Consider the following 14751-nt stretch of genomic DNA (forward strand, 5'->3'; position numbering starts at 1 on the left):
TTACTTTGAAAATACTAGCTAACCAATACAATGACCTAGCAGGTATAATTGCAAAAAATAATTTTTACCCTTTGGGTTTGCATTTTTAATTTCAAATCTCAAGCTATGGGACAACAATTGTAAATATATCTAGATTGCACATGGGTGCTAATATGTGTTAAGGAGAATATACTGGTATACCAGTTTTGTTGGATAGTCTTTTTGCAATGATACGTTACCTTCTAAAGCACTGCTGTTATCTCCTTTGTACAGTCAAATCAGAAAGTATTATCTTGAATAATAACAGCTAATTCCTCATTTTGGAGAATTCATTTTAAAAAGGACATGCCTGAGCCTACAGGATATCCTTAAATATGCTCTGAGATTTTAACACTGAGTAATTAGACTAATAAGAGCGTATGTTGTGTCGGATAATGTCACATCTTTGACGTGGAATAAGAAGACACAAGACCAAACCTTCAGTCACAGAAATATGGCATTTTCCAGTATAACACACATCCTGTCATGTATTCTTTAGTTAGAACAGAAACCAAAGAGCAAATGGACATTTTCCTTGTTAAACACATGCATGTTTTTTCCTAAGTCCTGTACCCTGGTACCAAGCATGTGCATGCCTTCATAAACACGTGACCTGACTGATAGATACAGTGGTGGATCTCTGAAAGATACAGTCTGATTCTGTTTCAGCAATGGAGGCAAATTTGCCATTTGTATCACTATGTTTCTTTCCTGTCTGCTTTGATGCTATCACATCTGGACAGTCTGCTTACTAAAATCTATAGTAGTGGGTGGCTGAAAATATATTCCCTAGACTTGCATCTTATAAAGTGGTTTTTATTTCAATTAAAAAAATATTTAGAAAATATATTAATAAAAATGTGAAAATTAAGAAGCACATTAAAAACTTGACATTTTCTGTTTACGTACGAGCGCCTTCAGTTCTAATTCTCTGTGATGGCATACTAGGTTCTCCTGTCCCCAAAGTGTTTGTTGCTATTATCCGGAACTCATACTCCATCCATGGAATTAAATCAATCACTGTAGCAGATTCCATATTTCCTTCAATATCTGATGGTTCTAAAAAAAATAAGAAATTGCTTTAGAAAACAGCACTTTTACAATACAGTCAGCCAACACTGTGGTTGATTTCAGCAAAACTACCACTATTCTGCAACCACACATAGCCAACTGAAGGAAACTTGGTGTTGCACATTAGGAATACCATATTTTACAAGGAGTACTCACGGCACTGACTGGGAATTTGGACATTATGTATGACACTATCTTGGATAAATCCTTATAGACTTGTAAGTTTTAACTGGGTGTGAACTAGCAAAAGAAGTACCAATTTAGTTATGAGATATCCTTACTAATTACATATTGTAGTTGTAGAATTTCATTTAACCTACAAATACAATGAGAAAACTGGAATGCAAAAGCTGTAAAATAAAAATGCATGAAATAGACAAGGGCTAGACATGTGAAAATGTAGGGTTCAATCAATTGCTAAAGAGTGGTTTATAAAATGTGGTCATATTCTGATGCAACTTATTAGTGAGCATGTTACAACTTGCTATCTAGTTCTGATCAACAACAAGGGTAAGTGGTCTTGTAATTCCTGTGAAAAGACTTATTACTGTCATAAGGATGAGCTTCTTTACCATAAATAAAATGCATAACTCATGACTCTCTGTCTACAGTTCACAGACAATAGGGGTTGTTTCTATAGCTGTCTGCAGTTATAGAAAGACATTTTGATTTATTGCGTGGGCCAAGAGTTATTTGTCAAATTAGATTCTTGGGTTCAGAGGCAAATGAAAAATGAGATATTCTGAGCTGGAAAGGCAGATGATTTGAAATTAAAATATGAATGCAATGGCTGCAAAAACCCCATGCATGGCAGCATAAGCAATGGAAGGTGACACAACTTTCCTCTACTTAATGATCATTAAATTGTTCATTCCAAAGTGAAGCCCTGAAGGAGAAAGAAAAACACTTTCCATTTTCTTTCCACTTGCTCACCACCGTCCCTCATCTTTACTCAAAGTATTTTTCTGTCCAGTCAGTAGAGCCATTGCAAACCTCCTACGGCATCCAAGCCATGATATAAAGTTGGCATTCCTTTTCTGGGCTACTTTCAATCTTTTCATTTAATCTTACTGTGCTATAAATTCCCAGAATAATGATGAGTACTAAAAACAATGAGAATCTGATCCTCTTAACTGGAAAGAGCAACATAAATGTAAACAACTTATTACATAACCCATTCATACATATTTCCATACTGTGAAGTAGAATACACTTCTTTCATAAAACACACTCAGTCTTACGCAACTTAAGATGAATGATTTGGTTTGGGAATAATGGTAGTTGCAATAATAACAATAATATTTCTGAAGTGCACTGCCAAAGTATATTTTCTTGTTCCACACATTGAAAATTAGCAGTGTTAAATGACAACCTTAACACAGATGAGAGATCAGTTTGGACTGTTCATCATGCTTCTTTCATATGAAAGTAATCATTGAACCAAACTGGGAGGAGCCCCGAAATTAAGTAAAAGCTTGCAGTGGTGCCAGTGATGGTGATTTTACCTATTTTTTTCAGGAAATCATCTATTAATCAAAATTTCTCAGTGTCGTTTGCATGAAAAAAGCAATGATCTTGAAAACATCGCAACTTCATTTCAACTTCTCAGCGATTAATAATTTATATCGTTCCCGCTTGCTTCTTGAAAAAGGAACTCGGTAATCTAGATTCCTCCCTGCCACACTCATGATGTGAATTCCATTCAGCATGCTACGGGCTGAGACTCAAAGTCTGACTGCATGTCTGAATGACTATCATCTCATTAATTCTGTGAAGCAGAACTTCTGAGATGCAGAGAAGTGCAACCCATTGTGCCTAAACCACTGCAAACAGGGAATCATCCTGAGGAGTGAGAGAGGTGGGTTCAAGTGTCTGCAGGAAAGATCTGAATCCAGTACTTGTATCTCCTACACACATTTCTTGTTCCAGTAACACACTGCACAAAAGGAAGTAACAGAGTTGCCACCACCTGTTTATAAATTATTCCTTTATCATCCTATAACCTCATTTCTTCCCAATTCATTTTTTTTTAATTAAAAAGAAAAAAAAAGGAATAGGAAATTAATGATAATTTAACCTGAAAGGCTGGTCTAAAAGGATCCACCCTCTTGCGTATATTGCTAATGAAGCAAATCATCAGTTATTTGAACAGCTCTGATTTCTACATTAATTATTTTTTTAAAGTTCAAGGAAATCTATTCTACACAAACTATTGAACAAGCTGTAAGAGACAGGAAGGGACAGGGGAATCACCAAGTTTATTTGCCACACTAATAAGTCATACACTACTGCTGTCTGTTGGAAGTAACTATATACAATACAGCTACATATACTACATATTCTAGAAGATATTATGATTTAAGGCAGTAGGCCTAGTATTTTTAACTTTTAACTCTAAAAAAAGTAACAGATTTTCAGTTCAATATGTCAAAGTCTATTCCTTAGGCATCTATCTCCATAGTTTCAAGGGACAACTTAAATGAAAGACAACAACTGAAACTATTAGTATTATTAGTACTTAGAAATGCGGTGATGCCCTGATTCCACAGAAAAGCACTTAAGTTATAATTTATCATAGTGGCATAATGAATTATATTGGTGGGACAATTCTGTATAGCTTATGGCAAGGCTACCCTTCATAAAGCATTCAAAGATACTAGTAGTTTAAAAATATTTTCATAATTTATACATTAATGTTAAAACTTGCAAAGAAATATACATTAGCATGCCTTGTGTTCAGGTAGATGCCTCCTGAACTGCAATTATGTGGCACAATGATGACATCCAGTGGTTAGAAGGATAATCTTAGCTACGTTTTCTCTAGAGGTGCCAGTTTTAACACAATTGGAACTTAGTCTGCTCCAAGGAAAAAGCAAGCAATTTTAACCAGCTTTCTGCATAACAAATACAGAAATGAAGACCCCTGTCTGTCATTCTAATTAACCTGTAAATACATTTTTAAGATTCTAGTATTTGATGTGGAATGTTTCGAACAGCAAGAAAAGAGGCAAAAAACAGGTAAAAACTCTGGTCTGTTCTTTTCCATATTTCTTGACATTCAGTTCAGGTCCTCCAAGTGCTGGGAACAAACCTGCTGACAACAGACTGACAGGACAGTACCTGCTCCCAAACCCTGTAGTAGACATTAATAACATCCCAAGTTTTATTTTATTGTGACTATTTTCTGACTAGCCAAGCTTTCTTAAAATCAAACACTTTAAAATGTATTGACTTTATTACTTCTGGCATTACTCCTACCTGTTTTGGCATCTTTCCACTCTTCAGATAGAAAGGTTTTTGACTGGATAGTGTATTTAGAAATAGGGCTATGATTGTCTGTTCCACGACTCCAGGTAAGTGCTACAGAAGTGTCTCTGATTTCTTCTATTCTTATACCTCCGGGAGGGCCTGGAGGACCTGAGAAAAAAACCCCAAAAACAGTAGTTCAATTCACAAATTAAATATTATGAAAATGACAGGTCACTAACTTTCCTCCTTGTGTTTATGAGATACAAGGCTTTCAAGTCTCACTTTCTACTTAAGAAAAGATTGAAAGTGTATATATACTTTTCAGTACTCTACAGAGGGATTCAGAGGATAAATTGGTCTTGCATCTATCAACTACCAAATGAAACTTCCATGATACCTGCCTAAAGAGCAATTATTGAGATTTTCTTAAGTGAAAAAAATTATACTTTGAAACTGTTGCTGCTCTTTTTTCAAACAACAATAAACTCAGAGTCAGCAAAAATATACAAAATCTTCCTTCCTAAATTCCACCTAATGCTGACCTTATTGGTAGTCGACCTTTAATCTACACTCCTGCTTGTGCCATATTGGCCTTGACTGCAATTTATGTGGAAAATTTTGTAATTTCTCTATTGAAGAAAAATCATATCTTGAAAGACATTTCTATTGACCTCTTTCTTGGCCTCCTTCATATTATCCCAATGTGGTAAACCCATCATCACATTCAAACTTCCGACAGACTAATAAAATTTGAGTAAAAACAGACCTAGATAAGGTTTCTCTACAGTTCAACAAAAGCCTTCCCACAACAAGAATTTCAAAAATCCATGCCAAAATGTGGAATCAACTACACCCACTGAACTAAAAGCAGTCTTGCAAACTACATGGGTGAAATCAAACTACTCTGTCCACCAGAATAACCCCACAAAAACCACCACCAAGGAACAGAAGCACTAAGCTGTCAAAGGGAAAATATTTCTCACAAAATAGCCATTCCACATCTGCCCTTTCACTCTTGATCATCAAGAAAGACCTGTACAATAATTTCTAAATAGTATTTTCTTTTCCTTCAAAAGACAGATACTTGCAAGATAAATTTCAAAATTCAAAGCTCTAGCGAATATTGAAAGTAACAAACTAAATACAGAAGTCGGTTTGATGGCACATTACTATGCTTCCAACACCCAGCTAAATCATTACAGGTAGAAGCTGCTTGTCCTAAACTTGTCCTAAACCTAAACTAAACTTCACAGTCTCAACTCCATGCTTTTCAATTAAATACTATTTCTGCTCAAACCAACTACTTAAAATAGCTATGTTAAAATAACTGCAATTGCTCTCAATCCTTATTTGGCTCTAAGTTGGTTAGTTGTACTTCAAATCTGAAGAGATAGGCCTCGTTCCCAAAACCTGCCTGTTTAGGTTTTTATCACTAAACATAATAAATGGTGTTACATTTCTTCACCAAACTTCATCTGGTTTATTTCTGAATAATAATAACAGACAAAAACTGCGGAAGTGAACGCTTGCATTTTTTCTAATTTTTAATTTAAATTTTTCAAATTTATTTTTTTCTTCTATTTACTACTATTCCCACACCTCTGCTTTGTGTGGATAACATTTTTATTGTTGCTGTGCTGTGCCTTGTCCTCAAAAGAAAGGCTAAAATGTAGAGATCAGCTAGTGATTTTTTCAGACTAGAAAGCTAACAAGAGTGATGCAGGTACATACATATGTGAGTAGAAGAATCTTCATCTGTAAATGACACCACAATTCAGTAACCTGTGCTAAAAACCCTAAAACTTACAGTAATACTGTAACCCAAAGCTTAGTACCTACTTATAAACTTGGCCTATAGATATTTTCAGATCATTCTTTTCATATTGACTGTTCTGGTTTTGTTATTATGCTTCTGGTTTATGATACACAGTTATGTGGTATATATTAACTGTTGTGTAGAAACAGAGACAATGCATTAGAACTATTGAGAAGTATTTTCTGATTCCACATTCAGAGATAGTAATATGCCAACATGATTCAGGTAATTATCCAACAATGTGACTGAACAAGTCCCAGAACATATTAAAAACCCTAACAATAACAGGGTATACTTCTCTGCAGTATTTACAGAGAAACCACATAAACCCAAAACAAAAACAACTCAACAAGAAAGAATGCATTGAGATTTCTGCATCAGATCTAACCACACAGTGTGCCAAATGTATCTTCAGCTTGAGCTCTTTATTTTCTCCATAAATCTCAGCAAAAGGAATAAAATGAAATTAACTGAATCAAACAAATATACCACCATACGTTGTTGTTCCTCAGTTTCAATGAATTTATCTTTCTAACAAGTAAGCGTGCCCCTTCCTGACTCCAAAAGTATTCAAATGTAGACTGGTCCCTTAAAGAATATATATGTGATTGTTTAAAAAGAAATAAGCAGTATCACTCTACACAATCTCTCTGGGCTATGGGCCTATGACTGACAATCAAATTCCTGATTGTTTCTTCTCCTAAGAGCCAAAAACTGTTCCCATTTAGTATCCTTGGGAAAAATGTACATCAGATGACTACTGCATGGCTCATAACCAACTTCTATTAAAATTTAAATTGTGGCAAATGCAGTAATTAGTTGTCCTCGAACCTCCCTTTCAAGATAAGGAATAAATATCTCCCTGAACACGGAAACAGTCTCAGTCTTCTCGGAGGATGTATGAAGTAGAAGTTGTTGCCAAGAGCTGATTTTTAAGATGAGGATTGTTAGTCAATTCTCCACCTTGGTAATGTGCATACTTGCTAGCCCAGCTCTAAGGACTCACACAGGTAAGGCCTGAGAGACCCGTTCTTCTGCGAGACTGTTCACTTCAGAAGCCCTGAAGCTGGAAGTTATGAAAAGGTTCATGAGTTCCAAGATCCTTCTTTCCTTAGGAGACATCTCTTACAGCTTCTCATCTCAGTATCAAAGTTTCTGAAAATGGCACGTGTCAGGAAACACAAGGGCCAGCTGCTCCCTCAGGAAAGCTGAGCCAGGACCCATGAGTAACCCCAGGGCTGGCAGTTCCTTCAACAATGGGGCACAGTCCTGCAGGGTCTGAATATAGTGATCAGAGCTGGGTGCTGATATGGCAGTCCTAGGTACTGCAAGCAATGAATCAGGTGCGGCCAGGTGACAAACTACTGCATATATCCAAGCAGTCCATCCATGTAGGATGTAGGAGGTGTGCTACCTACGTCATAGGTCTGAAGCCCACCCAGGAGGCAGGGCCAGAGGCAGAACTGGAAGCGGGCATGTCTGTAACATAGCTCCAGTTGGGGCTGAAGGTCCAGGGCTGAGCTTAATGGGCTCCTGGGCCTATGGGCAGTTGCATGGGTGGGTGTCTTGGGTGAGGTGAAGCTGGTCAGGGTCATTAAGGCCTGTTGCACTCAGGAGGCTGACAGTCTTCAGTGTGCTAATGACATACGGAATTAGACTCTCTAACTCGAAAGTTATAAAGTAAGTATGTTTATTGCGCGCAGATGCACAGGGGATCGCTCCTCCACAAGCGTGCATGCCCAAAGTGACGAACCATCTCACATTTATACAATAAAACAAACGAATATTCAATTAACACCTATACATATTCGTCACCTAAACCCGCTTACTCTCGCTTCGTATGTTAATTAGCTTATCAGTCCTTTGCCTGGAATGTGGTGGTCTTGCAGGTTTGTAGGTGATTCATGTCCTTGTGACCATCTGATCTTCTCCAGCAAGAAGAATTAGCACTCCCTTCCTCTAGATAACATTGAAATGTCTCTCATCCTTTTCTCATCCTTTTTATAAATAGCCCCTTTGTTAGAGGAAGAAGGGTAGGTGTCTCCTCAAAGCTGTGACCAGACACCACACCCATAACCAGTCACCATACCCACATTCCTTGAGCAGACATATACAATCACAATCGATGTCCATTGTCCCTATTTCACACTATTTCTCCATATCACTAATATCACTAGCAATTCTGAACACAACTGCACTTTTAATACTCTAAGATCACATAGGACAATCCATATGAACTGTTACATTGTTTTGTGGACAGACAAAATATCTTCATGTGCCTGCATGAACAGTGACTATCCTTTACTGTTTCATTGATGAGACACTCTGGAACCTAGCTCTGTGTTTTCATACTTTGCTGTTGCCGTTTCCTACTAATTCAGTGAAACTATGTCACCTTTGTCATATCTCATCAGATATTTAACCTTGTCCCTGTAAGATGCTGAGTCTTCCACTGACAAAAATGGTAGCGAGAATTACTCAGCACTAAGCAGAACTGTGTTCAGTGTATTAAAACCCAAATGTTGAGCATAGAATTAATGCTAATATCTTCTACAATATAACCTCAGAGCAATGATTTTAATTATAATTACTGGGTTGGAAGGAGAATCAGAAGCTTGATAAGGCACATCATCTTCCTTTTGATTTTTAAAAGGAATTGCTGACATAATATTAAGGCACACGAGCAGACCCTTTTTCTTTTAATAAGTATTCTGCACTTTCACCACTTACGATATTTGCTTTGACATTTCATCTAAAACTGATGGTATTTCACTGGCAGTTAACACACAGTGAAAATTAAATAGAGAAATATTCAAGTCTACAGCATTCTCAGATGACAGAAATTCAGAATCAAGGCACAAGCTATACTTCAGCTGCTATACAGCTCCATAGTATAACTGGAATGTGGGGCAAAACATGACAGCAATGTGGCTCCAAGTACAAGTTATGTCTGCTTTGAATTGTCAGCATTACAGAGCATTAGCACTTCAGAACATGTTATACCTGGAGGCACAAAACAGAGTAAAACGCCCAAAGGACATGAATTAACTCACATTACTGAAACCAGGAATTGCAACATATCCTGTAGGGTAACTACAGTCTGAGAAAGCACAGTGATTTGAGACTTAAGGGACATGAATCAGTTAACAACGGACTGGAAATCTTAACCCCACATGTCCTGGTTTCTGTCATTTGAAAACTAAGAATCTTTTTGGTGTAGGCCTAGTATTATACACAATAATTTAATCCGTAAAGCTTTGTGAGAAAACAGAAGTGGCTTCTTAAAAATTATATACAATGGATACATTGAAACAATACTTTAAATCTATTTTTAATAATGGGCACCAAATTAAATTGCCTAAAAATTACTTTAACAAGGCACATATCCATAATAAAACTATCTTTATTGCTTTTCAGGAAAACACACGTTCTGTTAGACTTCTAAATGTCTGCAATAGAATCAGTACCCTGCGTAGACTTCAAGGGCTTTGCATATTCATGCACTACAAATTTTAATTTCTGTCATTTCTTGATGAGAAATAACATACTCCAAACAATCAGAAACACTCCGTCTATGTGAAAACCAGCCACATTTCTGTTTTACCTGGAGAACCTTACCTCTTACCACAAGGTCAGCTGAAGCCGAGGAGTTGTCCACAATTGTCTGAGCGGTGCACATGTACCTCCCTGCATGCCGCAGCTGAACATTTTTAATGAGCAGCTCACCATTGGATTTAATCTGTCACAAAAATAGTACTCAGTAAAGCTGGTAAACACCCTTGTGCAGCTATGTGATACCGGTCTACACATCCCTCCCAACTGATACACGGTGGTTGCTATTTCCAAAAAGCAAGTGCTTACTTCAAGAACAGATCACCCTCGAAGATACATGTGATTTATATGACAGCTGTTGAAAGTGTCCTGTGCTTCCTGAGGAGCTGCTGCTCCTTACCAGACATGAAAAAACCAGATATCTTAGCAAATATTCTTTTACAAGCAAACATCTCAATTTTATTTTTGAAGCCCATATCTGAACATTAAATTCCGTCAAATTTTTTTTCATAAACAGCAGTCAGATGATTTTTCTGCATGTTTTTTCTGATTTTTACTTGCTTTTTTATGCATGTTTCTATGATAACATGTCATGGAGTGCTACTAACAGAGCAAACTATCATTTGGCTCTTACTATGGCAGAGAGGCTACAATCACAGTCTAAACAAAGAAGTACCAAAGAGATAGTACAATGCAGCAACTGCAATGAAACAATCATGTTCAACAGGTGCCCCAGCACCTCGGAGGCAAGACCACACCTGTTCTGCGCTGCGGTGTTGGCAATGGACAGGACGATGACAGTAACCACAACCCCCATGGTGGGAGGCTGGGCTGCCAGGGCTCTGGGCCGGCTCTGAGACAGCGTGGCCCAGGGTGGCCCCTTGCTTTGGTGACCCGGGGTGGGGTGAACAGCCACAGCACCGCAGCGAGGCCTCAGCCATGGCCGACTCCTTGCTGCAGGAGCTGCTGTTGAGCTGAAAAGTCACCTTTCGGGCCCCACCAGTGCTGCAGCTCCTGCCCCCGCACAGCCCAGCCTGGGCAAGGGCCACGCTGGCACCGGCCTGATGAAGCAGCAAGCTCACCTCCCAGCCTGACCGCAGCCCGGCCTCCTCATGACTGACCTGCCCAGCCACCACTGGGCCACCAGGCCTGCCCTGCTGGCCTCCCTCGGGCTCTGAGGGACATGGGGCTCTGGCCCCGCTGGCCTCTGCACTGCCGGCCACGCCATCGCCCCAGCCACCTCCGGCTGCTCCCTGGCCAACGGCGGCAGGACCGCCAGGGAAGCAATGTGTCACTCAGCGAGGCTCACGTGCCGATCGCCATCGTCATGACAGACCCTAATCCTTCCTCAACACTCCTCACCAATGCTGGGCTATTTGGAAAATATATAGCTATGTTTTCAGCTGGCTATAAGGTTCACCGTGTGCCACTACCTGTGGTTGTACAGATAGGCAAACTGAATAAAGTATTTTTGTCCTACGACACTTCTGTGAACCCACTGGGTAACTAGATGTGCACCTGTAAAAAAGTAGAATAGAGACCACTGCATACACCACAGCTATTCTTAACGAAAAACACATTTTATGTTAAGACATTTCTATAAATGTTTAAAAATAACACACTTGAAATATTTTGCTTATCTATCTGCATTTTATTCCAGAAAAAGATTACTAGCTTAAATCACGTGTTAGTCTTAAAGGTATTTCAGAAAAAATCCCAAACATTCTTTCCACAATATATCCGATTGCTTTCGTGTAAGTCAAAATGTTACAAAAGATTAACAGATGGATTTATACCACCCTATACTGAAAGGGGCAACCTTCAGAATTTCTAAATCACTGGAGATTGTTCAAAAATACATTTTTTTAAGAAAACAAACACTCAGATACCTCACTGCAACCCTGAAACCTTCACAGGCAGGAACAAAAGGAATTCAGATGCAAAACGGTACCTAAAAAAGAAATTGCTAAATATTGAGGTGTAAGAACTAGTGCTATGATCATGGAAGGTTCTAGGAAACAACAAATACCTTCAATACGATCTCAGGTATTAGTGTCTCTGCATTTACACATTCTGAAGAAATGAAATAAAGCTATGTCATTCAGATTATGATTCCAAATTGAAGAGGAGGGAGAAAAAAGCTAGGTTAAATCTTTTCCAAATGTTCTGAAACTAGAATGCTAGTTTAGAGTCTATATTTAGAGGAGATTAAAATAGCCAGATAAAACTGTTCTTTTCCTTTCCAAACTCCATAGAGGATTTTGGATACCAGCTTCAAATTCTGCGGGCATAAAATTTGAACCCAAACTGAAATCTGTTAACACCAGGTTTTTTGGTCCAACACAAGAACTCACATCTTTAAGAAATTACTGAGGTAAACTGGTGATTGGATAAAAGGAGAATCAAGCACACATGAAAGAAACTGCTTAATTCTGGCTAGCAACACTTGATTGTCTCATAGGGTCAGAGAGAAATGCCAGTTACACTGTACCTTTTTCATTTCTGAGTGACACAAATGCTGTTAGCAATGATTAAGCAGATTAGTTACATCAGCGAACAATCCAATAATCTCAATATATTTCTGATAATTTCTCTTCTAGCTAATATTAAACCATGTCCATATACATATATATATATATATATATTTGCCACACTTTTCACTCAAGACTAATATGACAGGGCTTTTAATTTGCCAAAGTGCATACAGAATATGGAGATGAGGTGAGTCCGGGACAGTGGCATTTCTGTGCAAGCGCCGCCCCTGCCCCCCCAGTTTATTTATGAGAACTCCCAGGAGGACTGCCTTCAAGAACAGCATCTTTTGAAAATCTCTAGGGATTACTGCATAAGTGAACAGTGTCTGGCTGCCTGCCTAACCACATGTAAGCCTTATTTGTCTACAGTGGGCTAAACAACGCTGTCAATGGCTCTCATGAAGGAAAATCACTGGGAGTGTCAGTACTTCTGCGGGAGCAGAGAGAGCAGCCACCTGCTCTTCTGCCCTCCAAAAAATTACAACAAAGAAGCTGTCAAAGTTCAAACCCCTTGAGTCTTCAGTTCCTGTTCTTTTTCCATTTTGTTCTTATTGGTTTTGGTTTTAATAAAAGAGGCAAACAGTCCTCTGTTTGAGTGCTGTGTATAAACCTTTAGTTTATTAACAATAAATGTCATCCTAGAAAGAACCACACTGCCTGTGAATCTCTGCTCATTGCTTGCACTTTGATCTGCAAATAAACATAAGCAAAGGCTGAGCAAAGGAATAAGGTTTAGAAAAACTGCATAAACTTAAAATTCTCGTAATTGTACTATTTCTTCAATAACAAATTATTCCAAATTCTTACTAGTCTTAGTACACATTAACTCCTGTGTTAGCACTTTGATTTAAAATCTTCATTGTATTTCTTAATTATGTGCCCATATACTTGCTCTAATATTCATTTCCCTTAGGGGATCTTGGTCTTAAAATCTAAATGATGAAAAATGGATGGGAAAATGTAACATAATTTAAAAATCAACAACCCATTGATACGATATTGTATCTTGTTAGTTCAGAAGCTCTCCTGGAGCAAGGTTTTATGCAGTTGGTGATGAAGATTTCCATACCTCAAAAGCCTAAGTTCCTGGTGGTAAAAGAAGAGCTTACAAAGCAAATAAAGAGTAAGGGCATCAGCAAATTCTGTCCACAAATTAGATATGAATGCACTGTATTTTTTCATTCAAAAACCTCAGCTTGGCTAAGTTTAAAAATGCCTGCCTTCACTCAGAGAAAACTGAATCACAGACTGGAAATAGTGATAGCAGTACTCAGGGATGTTCCAAGGGTATCTGCGGTTCACCACTCAGTTATTTACTGAGTTTCAAGCAAAGACTTTCACTATATGAGCCCTATATTTATGCTTTAATAGCGACGTCAAAAATAGCATTGTATGACCTGTTCCTGAGATTCACTTTTCTCTTTTGACTATCACCTTCGCCAGTGCACTAAATTAGTGAAAGCCATCAGAACATGCCCCTGTGAGATCAAATACCATTTACAGGAATCTGGTCTTACGACTGAAAGCAGTGTCCACTTCTGTTGGGACCTCGGAGACAATAAAGGAACTTAAATTATTATGAAGCTAACAAGCCATTTTAAATAATAAAACTAAAGTGGCAGACATAGAAGAACTGGGTAAGCGGAGACAGTCTTCTTTTTTTTAATTCAGATTCAAAAATTAAGACCTCTGAGCTTCAGAGGTGTTTAATACACAGTAAGGGTAAGATAAGAGAATTGATAAGTAATGTGGAAGAGATGGGTTTCTTGGTGGTGAGATCAGCTTTCCCAAAGCTAGCAATAATTTGAAACATCTTTTTCTATTACCTGTGTCTAAAATTATTAACCTAAATGAGTTCACATGAATTGTTTTGTTCCTGCCAGTACAGGATCTGCTATGTGGTAGATACAAGCAGAACAGCTGTTGAAGAATGTTAATGTAAATGTGATCATAGTTGTTTTCCTGACATTAATATCAGAGATGACATGGGGACAACACGCCCAGTGCAGCCCTGTTGTCTCAATCTTATTCACAGGAGACCTTATCTCACTGTTTTATAAGCCATAGCTGGCATGAAAGTTACGAGTGAATAAAAAACAACAGAAGGATAATAATGACAGTCATTCCAACTAAAGAATCTCTTCCTTCAGTGAACTATATTTATATGTAAAGGAAGTACAGCGCTAATTCTACCCCTGAAATGTGGACTGGGAAATATTTCCAAAAAATATATTATTCTTCTCCATTTGGCATACTGCTGAGAATGCCTGAGGACACTGTGCTTTGTACCAGCATCCCTGTGGTAATATGCCCTGTTATTTCATTTCCAACAGCAGAAAAAGCCTAGGTACTTGTTTACTTATGGCTCACAACTTTACGGCTGATGATGGAAATCCACAATATACTGCAAACTCCATTTCTCTGAGTAGTGCTCACACCTGGCTTTCTCGACTTCTGCTACCTAACTAGGGTTTGCACATGGATTTTGGTAGTTTGTGAAGTCTCATAAGC

At 38.2% G+C, this 14751-nt stretch overlaps 1 protein-coding gene across 1 annotated transcript in view; it reads right to left on the reverse strand.

Moving 5' to 3' along the window:
• CNTN1 (contactin 1) overlaps positions 1 to 14751 on the reverse strand; it is a 244648-nt gene that overhangs the window by 42411 nt on the left and 187486 nt on the right. Inside the window, exons 16-18 of the mRNA XM_056341602.1 lie at positions 9773 to 9893; positions 4348 to 4506; positions 928 to 1077 (exon numbers count right to left, since the gene is read on the reverse strand). Of these exons, the coding sequence (XP_056197577.1) occupies positions 928 to 1077; positions 4348 to 4506; positions 9773 to 9893 (430 nt within the window). The remainder of the gene's footprint in view (positions 1 to 927; positions 1078 to 4347; positions 4507 to 9772; positions 9894 to 14751) is intronic.

This window comes from Falco biarmicus, chromosome 5 (genome assembly GCF_023638135.1).
Source record: "Falco biarmicus isolate bFalBia1 chromosome 5, bFalBia1.pri, whole genome shotgun sequence".
Taxonomy (NCBI): Eukaryota; Metazoa; Chordata; class Aves; order Falconiformes; family Falconidae; genus Falco; species Falco biarmicus.